This window comes from Gavialis gangeticus, unplaced genomic scaffold (genome assembly GCF_001723915.1).
Source record: "Gavialis gangeticus isolate Ggan-Ray unplaced genomic scaffold, GavGan_comp1, whole genome shotgun sequence".
Classification (NCBI taxonomy): Eukaryota; Metazoa; Chordata; order Crocodylia; family Gavialidae; genus Gavialis; species Gavialis gangeticus.
Window position 1 is genome coordinate 153,766,525 of NW_017729032.1, and position 14,386 is coordinate 153,780,910.

The 14,386-nt window shown below is 40.9% G+C and overlaps 1 protein-coding gene across 2 annotated transcripts in view; it reads left to right on the forward strand.

Annotated features, from left to right (window-relative positions):
• Positions 1-14,386, forward strand: part of VWA3B (von Willebrand factor A domain containing 3B) — a 160,489-nt gene that overhangs the window by 95,817 nt on the left and 50,286 nt on the right. For both annotated transcript variants that reach the window (XM_019525170.1, XM_019525169.1), the window contains exons 22-23: positions 1,701-1,751; positions 5,441-5,660. In XM_019525170.1, coding sequence (XP_019380715.1) covers positions 1,701-1,751; positions 5,441-5,660 — 271 coding nt within the window. The remainder of the gene's footprint in view (positions 1-1,700; positions 1,752-5,440; positions 5,661-14,386) is intronic.

A 14,386-nucleotide genomic window follows, 5' to 3' on the forward strand; every position in this document is an offset into this window, starting at 1 on the left:
CACACACACACACACACACACACACACACACACACACACACACACACACACTAACTTCCATTAAAAATGATTTTTTGAGAATCCAAATACCTAAACTGCAAATCCTTGAAACTTAAGTGTTTAGAACAGAATTACTGATAGATCCTTAACTATAGTGATCTAGTTGCAATATTGCAATACAAATTTTATCAGCCTGAGAAAACATTGTTTTGGAGGATGTGGAAAGTGAAAATATTCCTGGCCTAAATATCTGGATGCCACATTTTCAACCCATAGTGGATGTTAATTGTCAAATTATCACACACTTTTCCAGCTGAAACACTAACTCAGCTATGTCTTTTATGCTTGAATGCAGCATTTCTGGTAATTAAATTTGAAAGAACTACAGGTTAGCTCTGTGAATAGTGATTGGTCACAAATTTATTTTTACCACTATAAAACAGACAGTATGTCAGAAGTTGCAGATTTGAAGAATGAAAGAAACCAGGACAATAATGGCACCATATATAGATTGACTATTAGCACTAAATTAACAGAGATTAAAGTGATGATAACAGTAATTTCATGTGTGTACAGAAGGAATATCCTACACTGACGGAGAAAAAAACTGGACGCTACGAAGTGTGTGATCTTGAATAACCAGAGGCATTTACAAATGAGCTAGATATGAAAGTGTAGCATTTAGAAGTGTGAAATAGACAGATGAACATGTCAAGACTGCAGATTATGAATGAACTAAGTAATTTACATTCTAAAGGCGCTGGTTCTCGTTTCCCTTAGCTGATGAACTGAATCAGTCAGAAACCCATGCTCAGAATCCAGTTTTGTGTAAGCTATTTCATCTTAAATGCAAGAGTTCATTGCTCAAAATTGACAAAAGACTAATGTTTGAATAGGTCTGAATCTTTCTTGCAATGTACTGGAACCAACTTGTACATTTGGAAAGAGGCTATAGTGGAGCTCAGTTTTCTATCTTGTGGACGGCAACTAGGATTCTCCTAGACAACCCCTAGAGTGCAAAAAACATGAAATTGTTATGTGATGGTTTAATTGTTTGAATGCTGACAGCTGATGATAAAACTGTCAGATTAAATTGACTTGTGGAAATGTGTATGTCAAAAAAAATTACAAATGCAAGACAAAAGGCTATGATGTTTTTAAAAGGTGATAGTATGTAAGAGTGCTTCTGGGAAAGTTTTATTTTCACTACCATGTTTTTTCTCAGCAGCCAGAGTAGAATGGAGTGGAATGGCATGATGTCCCACAGAAAAAAGCAAAATCATGAACATTGTTTCTCAAATGTCTCATGCTACAATTTTCTGAAGCTGTTTACGTGGGGGAGGAAGTGCTTAAGTTGTCTGATATTAAATCAGCCCAATTACTTAATGTAGCTTGCTGGGTGATGCACTGAACTTTCCATTGAAATCCCTACAGGAAACAGTAGTGATTGCTACCAATCCTTCAGTGACCCTGAAATAATTATGTTGCTACTGATGGAAGAAGCTGTTTTTCCATCTCCTTTTTCAGATGATAATTTCATAGTTGAATGATAAGGATACAGTTTGTCACTGTGGCACTCGCAGAATACAGATTATTGCAGATGTCTTTAAAACGGTGTGTTCTTTTCTTTCATTGTTGTTATGATAATCAGCTGCACTCTGACTGCACTCCCTCAGAAATTGTTTTGTTTTCTGTAATAGGCGCCTCAATCTAATTACTTGGAGAGCACTATCTCAAGAAGAAAGAGACAAGTAAGCTGTCACCTTCTTATGTTCCAACTCAAGAATTGAATCTTTAGAACATATATTAATATAATAGGAGCTAAGGGACACAGCACCTTTGAAAATCAGATCATAAATATTTAGCATACTTTTGCTGCTCTTCCTATAGCCAGCTTCTTTTATGTTCAAGTGTCTCTTGTCTCTCCCTGACTGGTAAAAATTTTATGTGACAGAGTAGTATTTACATCTTAGGTTTTATTTTATGACCCACTGGGTAAGTCTACATGTGCAATTAACTTGAAGCAATAAACTCCGGAGCAATTTGAGCTGGAGTAAACTTCCCCCACCCAAGCCACAGAGTCTGTGCGTGTGCCTGGAACAGCAGCAATTTGAGCTGGGGCAGAGCAGTTTATGCCAGGGCCATTCAGCCCTGGACTCTGATGGTGGCATTGGTTGGTGGTAGAGGGGCAGTGTTGGGGATGAGGGTGCTGAAAGTGCAGAGCTGGGTGGCTAGGCAGCAGGGAGAAATCTGGCCTCTGGCTGGCTAAGTTGACTGGGTGCAATTTATGCCCGTGGTCAGCGTCTACATGTGCATTTAATCACAGTTAATTATCCCAGCATAAGATAGTACTGTTCCTGACAGTACTATCTTACTGGGTGCATCTACATGAGATGTTTACTGCACAGTTAACTAATTAACTGCACAGTAAATGTCTCAGCATCTACACACCCTCCTCTGTTAGAGTGCATGAAACAAATAAACTCTGCAGCAGGGTAGTGCTTGTAAATTCAAGTACTACTATGCAGAGTTTTTTCACGCTCAGCAGTGCTCAATGTACTCCTGTCTGGGCACATGTGTAAACAATGTGCCCAGGAGCTTCCCAGAAGCAATAAGCTCCACAGGTTATTGCTGCACACTAATGGCACATGTAGATACATCCACCATGGTGTTAATTACTTTACTGTGGACTAATACCATTGCATGTGTAGACAGTGATGCTTTACTTCACAGCTAATTAGTCTACTCCACAGTTAACTGCCTGTGTAGATGGGCCAGTAGGTTTCAAAATGAGAAGATTCCCTGTTTTGCTAGCTGTTTGCTTTTATAAAAACAATATGAAATTTACTTATAACACTGAGAAGCACCTCAAGGGCGTGTTTGTACAAGAAGTTGTATTGGCAAGCTGTAAGTGCCTCCCCACTAAGCAAATCAGTAATCTGAAAGTGACTTTGGGACCATAGGGTAGGCTGGGAGTAACCTAGGTCTTCCAATTTACTGTGTAAGAAGACTAAGTACCTGACACTTCTCATTTGTATTGCCTTCCTGGGCTAAGGCACTTTAATTTAGGGGCAGATCGTAATGGCTATTTGAGATCTGGCCCTAAATACCCATCAAAGGCAAAATGGAAGCAGCATTTAAAATAAAAAATATGTAACGAATGGGAAAATGAAGAAATATATTAGTAGTCAATATACATTAAAATTTACAAAGTATAGAAAATTGGTAAGAGAATTTAAGTTAAAAGAAAAATCCATGCTGGGCAAAAATAAGGAAAAGCAGAAAGCGATTCTTAAGTGTATTAAGAGAAAGATAAAACATAGCAGTGTTGTAGGCTCAATACTCAATATAGGGCAGTCATACAGAATGGTATGAATCACTTGGTAAGCTGGGCCCATTCAGTCAAAGTGTAGTTTACTATAGCCAAAAATAAAGTGTTACATGTAGAAATAAAAAAACGCTGACTGTGTGTATAGACTGGGGGATCCGGTCCTGGGAAGTGGACAAGCAACTAAATTGAATCTGTCAGTGTGATGCTGTGACAAAAAGGGATAGTTCAGGTCCTGGATGAATAAATAGAAGTAGTGAGTAGGAGTAGGAAAGTGTTTTAACACTACATATGGCACTGATAGACGTATATAGTAGTAGTGTGTATAGTTCTGGTGTCTGTGTTTTAAGAATGGTGTTAAAAATTTTGAGAGGTTGCAGACAAGAGCCCAAAATACTTTGAAGGCTGAAGGAAATGCCTTCTGGGGAAAGACTTAAAGAGCTCCCTCTTTTAATTTATCTAAAAGATTAAGCAAGCCATTTTTCAGTTTATAAGTACCACATTGTCTTGCATGTAACTCACTCCTGAATATAACACACACCTTGTTTTTGAAAAGGTAGCATAAAGAAAAAAAGATTTCACATTGGGTAAGTATCTGAGTAGCAGCATCTAGGGAGCTGAGGTTGCTGCCGGCCCGACGCACTGAATGGGGCCCTTGGAGGGAACCCATGTACTAGCTTAATTTGGGGCTGTGGTATGGGAGCATAGCCTGGACCTCATCCAGCACGGTCGCTTTGGGGTTGTGGCCTAATCAAGTGTAACAGGTCTGGGACTGTGTGCTGGGTCCAACCTCGCATACTGGCTCCAGGCCTGTGTGCTGGGTCTGACTGCTCCCCATACTGCCAAATTTCTGGACTTGCAGAGAGAAGATTTTCTTGCATATAGTGCAAACTTCAAATTTCACCATCTGCTTTTCAGGAAAAAGTTGCAGCATATATGTGAGAAAATAGGGTATCTTCTCATGGAGAAGACAGTAGGTATTATGCTACCAAATCATCTTTTGGTGTCTGCAAACCAAGACTGGGGTCTTCAAATTTCAGGATCTTAGTATTCAGACAGAGACTTGGGTACCTTTTGGATAGTTATGTTTTAGCTGAACACTAATTACCAAGGAACTCAGTGAAACAAAATGGCCAGAGAGATCAGAGATGAAGAGATCAGATTAGATGATCCAATGGTCCATTAAACTCTATGGCCATGTGCACACGAGTAGGAGTGTGTGTTTGCAGCAGCACAAATTGTAGTGGCACAAATTTTTGCTGCTACTTTGTGCCACAGTGCATGCCCCTGCCTGTGTACTTTGCAGAGAGACACATAGCCTCTCTGCATCACATGTTGCTGCAGGGGGTACTGGCTGGGGCACAGGGCGCCTCAGTGTGGGGCTGGCTGGCAGGCAACCCCTGTGCTGAGGCACCCTGTGCTCCAGGAAGCCAGATAGTGGCATATGGAGATGGGAGAGCCCAGGGTTGCCTGCTCCCCTGTCTCCATGCTCTGTAGAGCCCCCGCACTGAGGCATGTGGAGCCTTCGCCTTGAGGCACACACCAGCCCAGCCAGCTGGGTAGTGTCTAGCTGGGGTGCAGTGTGTCTCAAGACAGGGCCTCCATATGCCTCAGTGCGGGGGCTCTGCAGTGCAGCCCCTGTTTTGAGGCATGTGAAGACAGGGGAGCAGCCAACCCAGGTTTGCCTGCTCCCCTGTGTCGAGGCACTCTGCACCCCAGCCAGCTGGGGAACAGCTGGCTGGGGTGCAGGGTGCCTCAATGTGGGGGCTCCATAGCATGCAGAGACAGGGAAGTAGGCAGCCCTGGGCTGCCTGCTCATTTGTCTCTATGTTTGTCCTGGAGTGCAGCACTTTGGTGTGCTTTGCACCATTTTTTTTCAGGGTTTTTTTTTGCTATTGGGAAATCATGATAGCATATTTTGCCCTAGTGCTGCAAATTAGCAGTGCTGTGCACAGTTTAACATGCAATGTATGTGGTTTGTGGCACTGTAAACAGGTTTGCAGCACCACAAACTGCACATGCGTGCATGTCTGGATCTGGCCTATGAATCGGGTTGCAAATTTCTTTAAAATAAAAAACACGGCTTGCATGTAATTCCTAATTTTGTTTAAGGTTTGAGCAGAAAGAGCCAGTCCGCTACATGGAACATAAGGAAGCTTTGCTAGAGTCTTTAGAAAATCTAGGTTGGCCTGTTTCCTATGAAGATGTGATGCTGTTGGAAGATGAAATTCTGGCAGGGTTAACATATATCCAACAGGCCTCTGATCTTCAGGAAGCTGCCAAAAAGGACATTCAGAGGACTTCTGCTTCACCTGTCAACCACAGTAAAAAGGTAGGTAGTATTGGTGCTATTAAGTATATAGCATTAGAGAGGTGGTCAAAGATATTTTTCAGAGATTTTTCATCCTGTCTTTCTGTAATAATTTTGTCTGGCACTTGGCTGTTTGATAAATCAGTGATAACTCTGTGTACACTGGAGGAGATGGACATTTCTTAAATGAAATAGAAGAGTGGGGCAAAATCCAGATTGGTCCCAAGTCAGGCCTGCTTAAAATGAGGTGCCTGCCTCCAATATGATCATTCAAAATGCAGATGTAGGTTACACCTGGGCTGTCTACAGTCAGTAGGGAGAGTTAAGGGCCTCCTAAAGGCAATTCACAACAAAGAGAAAAAAGGAGAAGCTCGCCATGAAGCTGCCTAGAGCTAGCCAATAGGAAATGCTTAGCACATGGGTAGATTTGAATTCCTGCCCTTTTCTTGATTCTGAACCTGGAGTCATCTTCTGAGGACAGGCGCAAGAATGGCTTGTTGTGTTATGGTGGTGCCCACCTTTTGTGCAAAAATTTAGTAGTTAGAGCACTTTCTCAAGGTAGGCCAAGAACCCAGGTCTCTCTTTTCTCATCATCCTGAGAAGACCCAAACACATATCTCATACTGTCCAGGAAAGCACCCTAACCATCAAGTTAAAGAATAACCTGCATGTGAGCACACTCCATTCCTCTGTTAAAGCTTGGTCAGTGGGCAGAAATAGTAATCATTACCTGATTTTCCCTGGTAAAAAAATTGGAAATTCTCTGATAAAACCCCCAAAATCTGTGATTAAAATGAAAGGCCACTAATATATATGGTGCCAGCCCCAGTCCCATGGTGGCAGGGGGGAGAGGAGGAGCGTGCCTGGCCCCAAAGGTGGGGGGGGGGGGCGGATGCCTCTCTCCCCACCGCCTGTGATCCTTGATAAACAATTGACTAGTAATAAAATAAATTCTGAATTTTAGCATTTGATTTTGGGATTTTTATCAGAAAATCAGAGCTCCCTCTGCCCCCTCAGCTCACAGAACACAAGTCCAGTCTCCTCACTCTCAAGCCACAGCCCTTCAGCCCTGCTGGTGCCCCTTACTTCTCCCCACAGCCCTGCCAGAGGGGACCCTGGAACTCTGCCAACCTGCAGAAGACTCTGCAAAATACATGGGATTCTCTGTTAAAATGAGAAAACCACGTTTTCCTCTGGTAAGGGGGAAAATCTGTGTTTTTCTCCAGTTCTCCATGGGAAACAGAAAACCCAGATCCCTGGTAATCACTGACCACATTTTTACCATGGGGTTTTAGGCCTTTGGTTTCATGCAAGTTTAGCTCCAGGAGCTTAACCAGTCAAAAAAAAGCTGTTCTCTCAATCATGAAAATGTTTCTATTGCCCTTTTCTTACCAAATATCTTCAGTTGTTGGTGGTGATTTTGTTTTGTTTTAGTTTAGAAGGCCTCTGCAAATATAAGTATTCTAAGGCTCTTTCTACATGCGTGTTACTAGGAAAATTCAAATAATTTGTTAAAATCATTATCAAGTTCAAACTGATTACTATTCTGGTCATATCCCAGAGCCTTCTTTTTGCTTCTCCATCTAAATTTTTTAAATGTATTAAAAATACATTTGACCTAGTATATAGTTTCAAAATAACTTTGATAAAATATTTACTGATCCAAGACAGCCACATGATGTAGCAACTGCTGCACAATGTGAAATCAAAGGATAAATGCAAGGATATAGCTGAAAGTAGAAAGACACAGGTTGATCACAAGTTTTAAAATGAGCAGTCTTTTACAGCCAATGTTTGTTCCTATTTCATGCATAGTAAGTACAGTGTAAGGTTCTGATACTGTAAATGCTGATTGTTCTCTACTCTCCTTTCATTGTAATGAGATATGGGGTGCTCAGCATTGTGTAGGATCAGGTGCTAATTAAGTATGATTCTATCCTTGCATGGTATTATTTTTTGTAATGTGACAGAGCTCATGGTTTTATATTCAGTTAATCAAAACCCCACAATGTTTCTCATGTTGGAGGCCCAGTGGTTTTTGGTTAGGTTCTTTACTATTCTTTGGGCCTTCAAAATCTTCCTCAAATCTATAAACATCAGAAACATTCTAAAGCTAGAAAGCTGAACTGTTTATTTTCTAGACACAGACAGATAAGGCAATACATAGTCCTAACATCTAACTTAAGATTGTTTATCTCCTGCTGAGTCAAATGGTATGGAATTAGAGAGTGGTTCACAACCCATGGTTAATGGACACCATGTTGCCTGCAAGACCCCCTGACACAGCTTGCAGCCACTATGATTGACAGGAGAGCAGGGTATCTATGTCTGCAGGGTGTTACTTGCTTGCTATTGTTGCCGTAGGCCAGCAAAGGATGAGGACCCATGAATTTTAGTTTACAGAATTGAAAGTAGAAAGTGGGAGAGGAGGATTTTGTGTGTTGGAAATTAAGTAACTCTCACTTCCAAAGTGGGATTTTGGTTCCAATCCACAGATATAATAGTACAAATTGTGATCTTACCTGTGTATGTGTGATTTCATCATTTTTTGTGAAAGGCATGTGATTTCATGCATAGATAGGCTATTAGTCTTCTGAGTATGGCTTTTTAAAGTTAAGGGAGAGAGAGAGAGTGTGATTGACATTAGCCTCACTGGTTGTGACTCTTAGGCTTTCTTTGGCCATGAGAATTCAAGCTAAAAGTGACAGGTAAAAGATAGGGAGACTGACGAGTGACAAATTTGATGGCTTGACAGAAAAAGAAATACAGAAGAAATGCAGAGAATGCACATTGATAAATGCTGTTTGAAATTTGACAGCTCAGTGTCAGTTTCAATATGTTGTCAATGCTATGAGCAACTCATTTGGAAAGAGTGCACTGAAGCAGTTCTTTACTACACATAGCCACTTCAAAATGCACTAGATGAGTAAAGATAACAAGGGGGGGAGGCATGAAAATTCATAGCATTACAGCTCTAATATAGAACTTTGCTATTGCGTGGTGGAAAAATTAGTTCTAGCATGAATATGGGAGTTTTCAAACATAACCTTGAAAGGTTATGATATGCATTCCCATACCATTTCTTTCTTACTACAGTATGCTTTCTGTGTCCATAGCTTTTCAGAGGCCAAGAGCATTTACTACATACAATACAGTTCCTGAAGAGCACTTAAAAAAATTCCAATATATTTCTCTTTCAAGAACCAAGTAAAAACATAAGTGGATGTGATAACATCTGATTAGAAAAAAAAAAATCCCCAAGCCAACAAAGAACATTAGATTAATGCATCTCCTTGGTCAAGAGTAGAAAGGTATAGCTGACTTCACTGAAGAAGGTCCGACAAGTCCTAAACCCTAAACCTGGGATTTCAGTGGATCACACATAATGAATAAAGCATTGAATGTGCTTCATACAGTGAACTAAGTGTTACCCTGAGTGAATAGCCAGACTTTTTATCATGCCCTTTAGCTCACCAAGTTTGGGATGTGTTGGCGGACCATTCAGGAAAACAGAGTACCAGTGCTGAGTGTTTTCACTGAGATTGTCCTGCCTCTAGATGACCGATAAATCAAAACTGGAAACTAATAGCAAAATATTTAAGTCTCAATTGCAACGCTGAAGCGTAAGAGAGAGGGTTGTGAAAAACAGTTAGGATCCAAACCCTACATAGATTTGTGCTCTCGGTCAAAATCAGTGCCTTGATCTGCACCTAGGGAAGAAGAGGGAGCCATCAGGAAATTCCTCTTTTCTAGGCTGGCAGTTATATTCTACACTAACTACTTCTGGATGCTTTTCATGGATAGCACTAAGTCAGCAAAATGTTCTGATCTAGTCTGCAGATAATAAGCCCATGATTAATTAGGGTACTGTCCTTAAATACAAGTAAACTTCTTTCCCAAATGAAATAAGAACTTCTTCAGAACTTCTTTCCCAAAATAACTTCAGAACTTCTTTCCCAAATGAAGGTGAGAAAAATCAGTCTTGGTTCTTCTTGTGTTAGTTCCCAGTAATGATTTCAGTAGTCTGGAAATGCAGCATTCTGAGTTGCACCCCTTGGCTCTAAATTTTGTTTCTTTGGTTGCTCCCTTGGGACTCAGGAATACCTAAAAATATTACTGGGTTTCCAAGTTACAGACTTGGTTAACAAAAGATGAATGAACTTCTGTTGAAGGAGCAGATTCTGTGTCCTCCAGATATTTCCTATGTTTACATAATATCAGCAGTGTCTTGTCTAGTTTAAGTGTCAGCCAACTAACTCTCATCCAAGGCACAGTCTCAACCAGAGACTAAGAAGAGAGACACAGCATTTTTCAGGTTCAGTGCAAGAGAGATGTCAAAACTGTGTTCTGTTATACTGATGTCAGTGCAGCCCAAATGGTCTGTCTGAAAGCTTCATAGGCACATTGAAGAGAGGCATAAACTTTGGATTGCCCATGAGGTTGCTGAGCATTTTGAGCAATACCACCCCCCCCATCTGAGGAATCCTAGAGAAGACTGAGCAAACTGCTCAAGTATAGTTAGTTTACTCCTGCCAAGGTATGCAGTCCTACCTAGTTTATGAATGGAAAATAATATGGTCATTGTGCTTAAAAAGTTAATGTTTACTGTAACTTCCCAGTGTATGCTATAATACTTCCCTAAAGGATGGATTATATATATTTTATAAAATTTCTAAAGCTGAAAGGACTGTAGCTTAGGAAATGTGCCTTTTTAAGAACACCTATTCTGCCAGCATAAGTTGACACAGCTAGGAGAAATTGGCAACGATAGCTGAGCACTGCTGGGAGTAACAAGTGAGACACAAAATTTCCCAGGTTTCAGATACCCAAATTTTAAAACCAAATTGAAGGAAGTAAAAGAAATCTGAAGACTTCAGGTGATGCTGTAATGGATGCAGTATCTTCTCTTGAGGAGCCTTTCTGAAAGGAAGGATAGAGACTAGGGCCACTTGCAGATATTAAACCATCCCCCAGTAAACACATTTTACTGGAAGAAGCAGCACGTTACTTTGATTCGGCTCTGCAGTGTCTGTATAGGTTGGGCACTTCCATGGGGCTTTTTGGTGCTTTTATCTAACAGCTGATTGAATCAGCTATTAAATAAGTGCCCAAAACCCCCCACTAAAGCACCTGACGTTGGTTGAGCTGGGTCCAACTAACATGCTACCTTTTCTGGGCATGCGCTAGGCTCAGTGTGGGAGCGTGCAGCATTTAAAGTAAAACACTGTTTTGTTTTTTTAACATCTGCAAGCAGCCTGCATGACAATTAAAGAGGCCCTTGCTGTCAAGAGATTTTTTTTTGAATGTGTGTCTAATAATATTATATTTAAATGATGCAGGCACCATATGTTTGAGGGGTGATACTTTCAGTCTTGATTGTCTGACATGAACTGTGTACGCCTGATACATAGAAGGTTGTATGCAAAGAGATGAACTACTCAGATAAGGAAACAAAACAGTTATTGAGTGGAGAGGATTCATACAAAGCTAACATCTCCACCCAAAAGACTAGTTTGCTCATAAGTATTAGAGAGAGTCTTTTCAGAGGCTGTTAGACCTTTAGGAAATTCTTGATTGTCTATTTCCTAAGGTCCTGGACAATTTAAAGAATTGCTTTTAATAAAATTAATTGAAACTCCAGCTCTAAATGAGGAAAACTATACAAAAGTAAAAAGGTTGCAGATGCTAATTACAGTGGTATGTAGTCAGGGGCGTGCCTTGTCCTAAAGAGAAAGTTTGACACCTCAAAATCATCTGGGCCATATACATGAAGAGAGCCATTACAGAGAACAGTGGAGGCATGTCAGCTTCCTGAAAATGTGGTTGGAGACAGACAAACACTGACATGTAAGACTCACTTAACAGATGAGTATTTATAAGGTTCAGATTTACAGTGTGTTTGGATTAGGTTTAGCATTGCTTGCCCTATATCTACCTAGGATCTTGTTTTGTTTTTCTTATTTAAATAAACTGTTTTATGTATGCTAATTGGATCTGTGGATTGCTGTTGAGTAATAGGTACTACTGGGTGTGCTCAGAAGGAGACTCATTGCTGGCCTCTGAATAGGCAGATTAGAGCCTGAGATATCACAGCTTGAGTTCTCTGAAAATGCTTCAACTCTTCCAGAGTATATGTGTGAAGGGTGGGGTTAGGGAAGGGAGGCAAAGAGGACATCCCAGCAAGGTATGGAAAAGCCACTAGCTAATCACTATAAAAAATATTAAAGGCCTAGAGTCATATTACATAGCATAGATGATGACAGAGATATGTACCGTGTTTACTTGAATCTAAGGCGAGGTATTCTCCACCCCAATCAGGATAGGGGAGAAAGTCCCTTGTCTTAGATTTGCCATCAGATCAGGGCCAGAGTCAGATCCACAGCAGCCTCCTGCCCCCGACTCTGCTTGCCCCTCCCCTCCCCTCTCCCTTCTCCCCACTTATTGTCAGGCACAGCTCAGCTCTGGCTCTGGCTGGGTTCCCTTCTAGCAATGGATCACATGGAAACTCCATCCCCTGCCTGGCTGGTCAGTAGCACCGACACTGCTGCATGATGGCAACTTAGATTTGAGTAAATCTAGTACATTGCGATTTATTTTAAGATGCCTCTTAGGCTGCAGCTGGTCTGAAGCTGGTCTGTTATATTTTTCTAATCAATACATGCATTTAGTTAGTACTGCCTAAATCTGAAATTAAAAATAATCTTTAGTACACAATCTTAAAAAATATCATGCTACTTCGTCAACTTTTTTTCCTACCTCAAATCTCTCAAAACTTTTTTTGGGCCGTTAGTTTTGTAGAACCTTCTATAGACCACTTGTAGCATTGTGTACCTACTTCTTGCCTGGTGTAAGTCTGCACAGTTTGTGTTTTCCAGTAACCAGCCCTCTGATTTTAACTCTAATATTAAACTCTTGGCAACCATGAATATATCTCATGAGACTATACAGAGTTACAATGTTCTAAAATAGGTTGTGGAACATACAAATATGGTATAAAAACACTGTTAGATTCACTGTAATCTATGATTCAATGAATCATAACATCCATAATGCCATTCAGAGATCTCTAGAGAGACTAAAAGTCTGTGAATAGTTAAGCTGCATACCTCTCAGGACCAGAAATTGAATACTTGTGCAGCTGTAAAAAATTCTTGTTGGAATCTACTGGGAATCTCTGTATTGTTGTCTAATGCTTAACTCTTAATCCACATAGTAGCCCTTTTGGTGTTTTGATTAGTCATATATGTCTGCTAGTGTGGTTTATGGAAAATTTGTATTGACAGCTGGTATAAATACTGTTGTTAGGTCACCTGATGTTGTTTTTCTTTTACAATGTGAGAACTTCCACAGGCTGCATAATGCTTGTTCATACATTTTGTATGAATTAGTCAAGCATTCTCTTAGGCCAGTGGTGTTCACATTTTTGGCTCCACGGGACAGATGAAAGGTACATGGCCAGTTAGTAGGCCAGACTGGGCTCTGCTCTGCCCTTTGGCTGTGGGATTGGGTCCTGAGGCCCCACACCATCTCTACCTCTCTGTAGACCAATTTTGGCATGCGGGGACCAGGCAGGGGCAGCTAGGTCCTCAGAGCCCAATTCCACCTGGCTGGAGGCAACATGGGGCTCCCCCACATCCAGCCAGGATCAGGCTCTGTGGGCTCTGTTGTACGTCCATCCAACCAGGATTGGGCTCTGGAGGCCCCATGCTGTCCTGGCCTGGGCCTCACGCACAGGGATTGGCCCCATGCTGCCCTGTGTGCCATCCTAGACTAAGTGAAGGACATTTTAAACAGCATGTCTTACTGATACATCTGGGTCGAAGTACCAGATTTAGCTAGTTTAGCCTGTACTTTTTTGGGAGCTTTTTCCTGTGGGTTAAAGTCAAATGACAATAAAAACAAATGAATATGCGATAGAGCTGGAAAATAATAAAACTTTTGACATTTTTGAAATTTTGGTTAATTTTGTATACAGTTTTTTTTGCTGTTTTACCATCATGTGGAGGGATCAGAATATTTCTTTAAAACTGTTTAAACCCCTTTAGTCAGAATTGATATGACTAAAACCCAACACACTGCATAACACTGACGACAGCATACAAGTATTTTCTCAGAGGGCTGATTGTTATCCCAAGCTTGGTATTTTAGTGTAGCTTCAGAAACAATGCCTTCTCACAATTTCACCTATAATTATATCTAGGAGCTAAAGCTCCTCAGGGGATCAAGTTATGGAAAACTGGCAAATATCTGTTCCATATTTACTTGAATAAAAGATGAGTACCTCACCACCCCCAAGTCAGCATAGGGATTCATTCACATACAAGGAAACCACATTAAATATATTGTTTATCTTTGAACTGATTTAGCATAGGGATTACATTCACATACAAGGAAACCACATTAAATACATTGTTTATCTTTGAACTGCTGCCAAAATCAGCATGCATTCAGTAATGGAAAGCAGCTATAAAATTGCTAAAATGTAGCCAACACTGAGCATGACTATAAAATACATGGCCCTTCTGGGGCCATCCTGCTGATGGGAAACTTTGTTGTGTGTCCCTTAAAAAAAAAAGCAGTTGCTCCCCAGGAGGAAATGAGCACTGGGCCTGAAGACACTGCAATACCAGGCTGGCACTCAGAGAGCCTAGAGCAGGGGTGTCCAACCTTTTGAATATGGGGCCAGATCACGAACTTTTTATCACCCAGTGGGCCGACGAGCCATATTCAAAGACCTCACAGGAAGT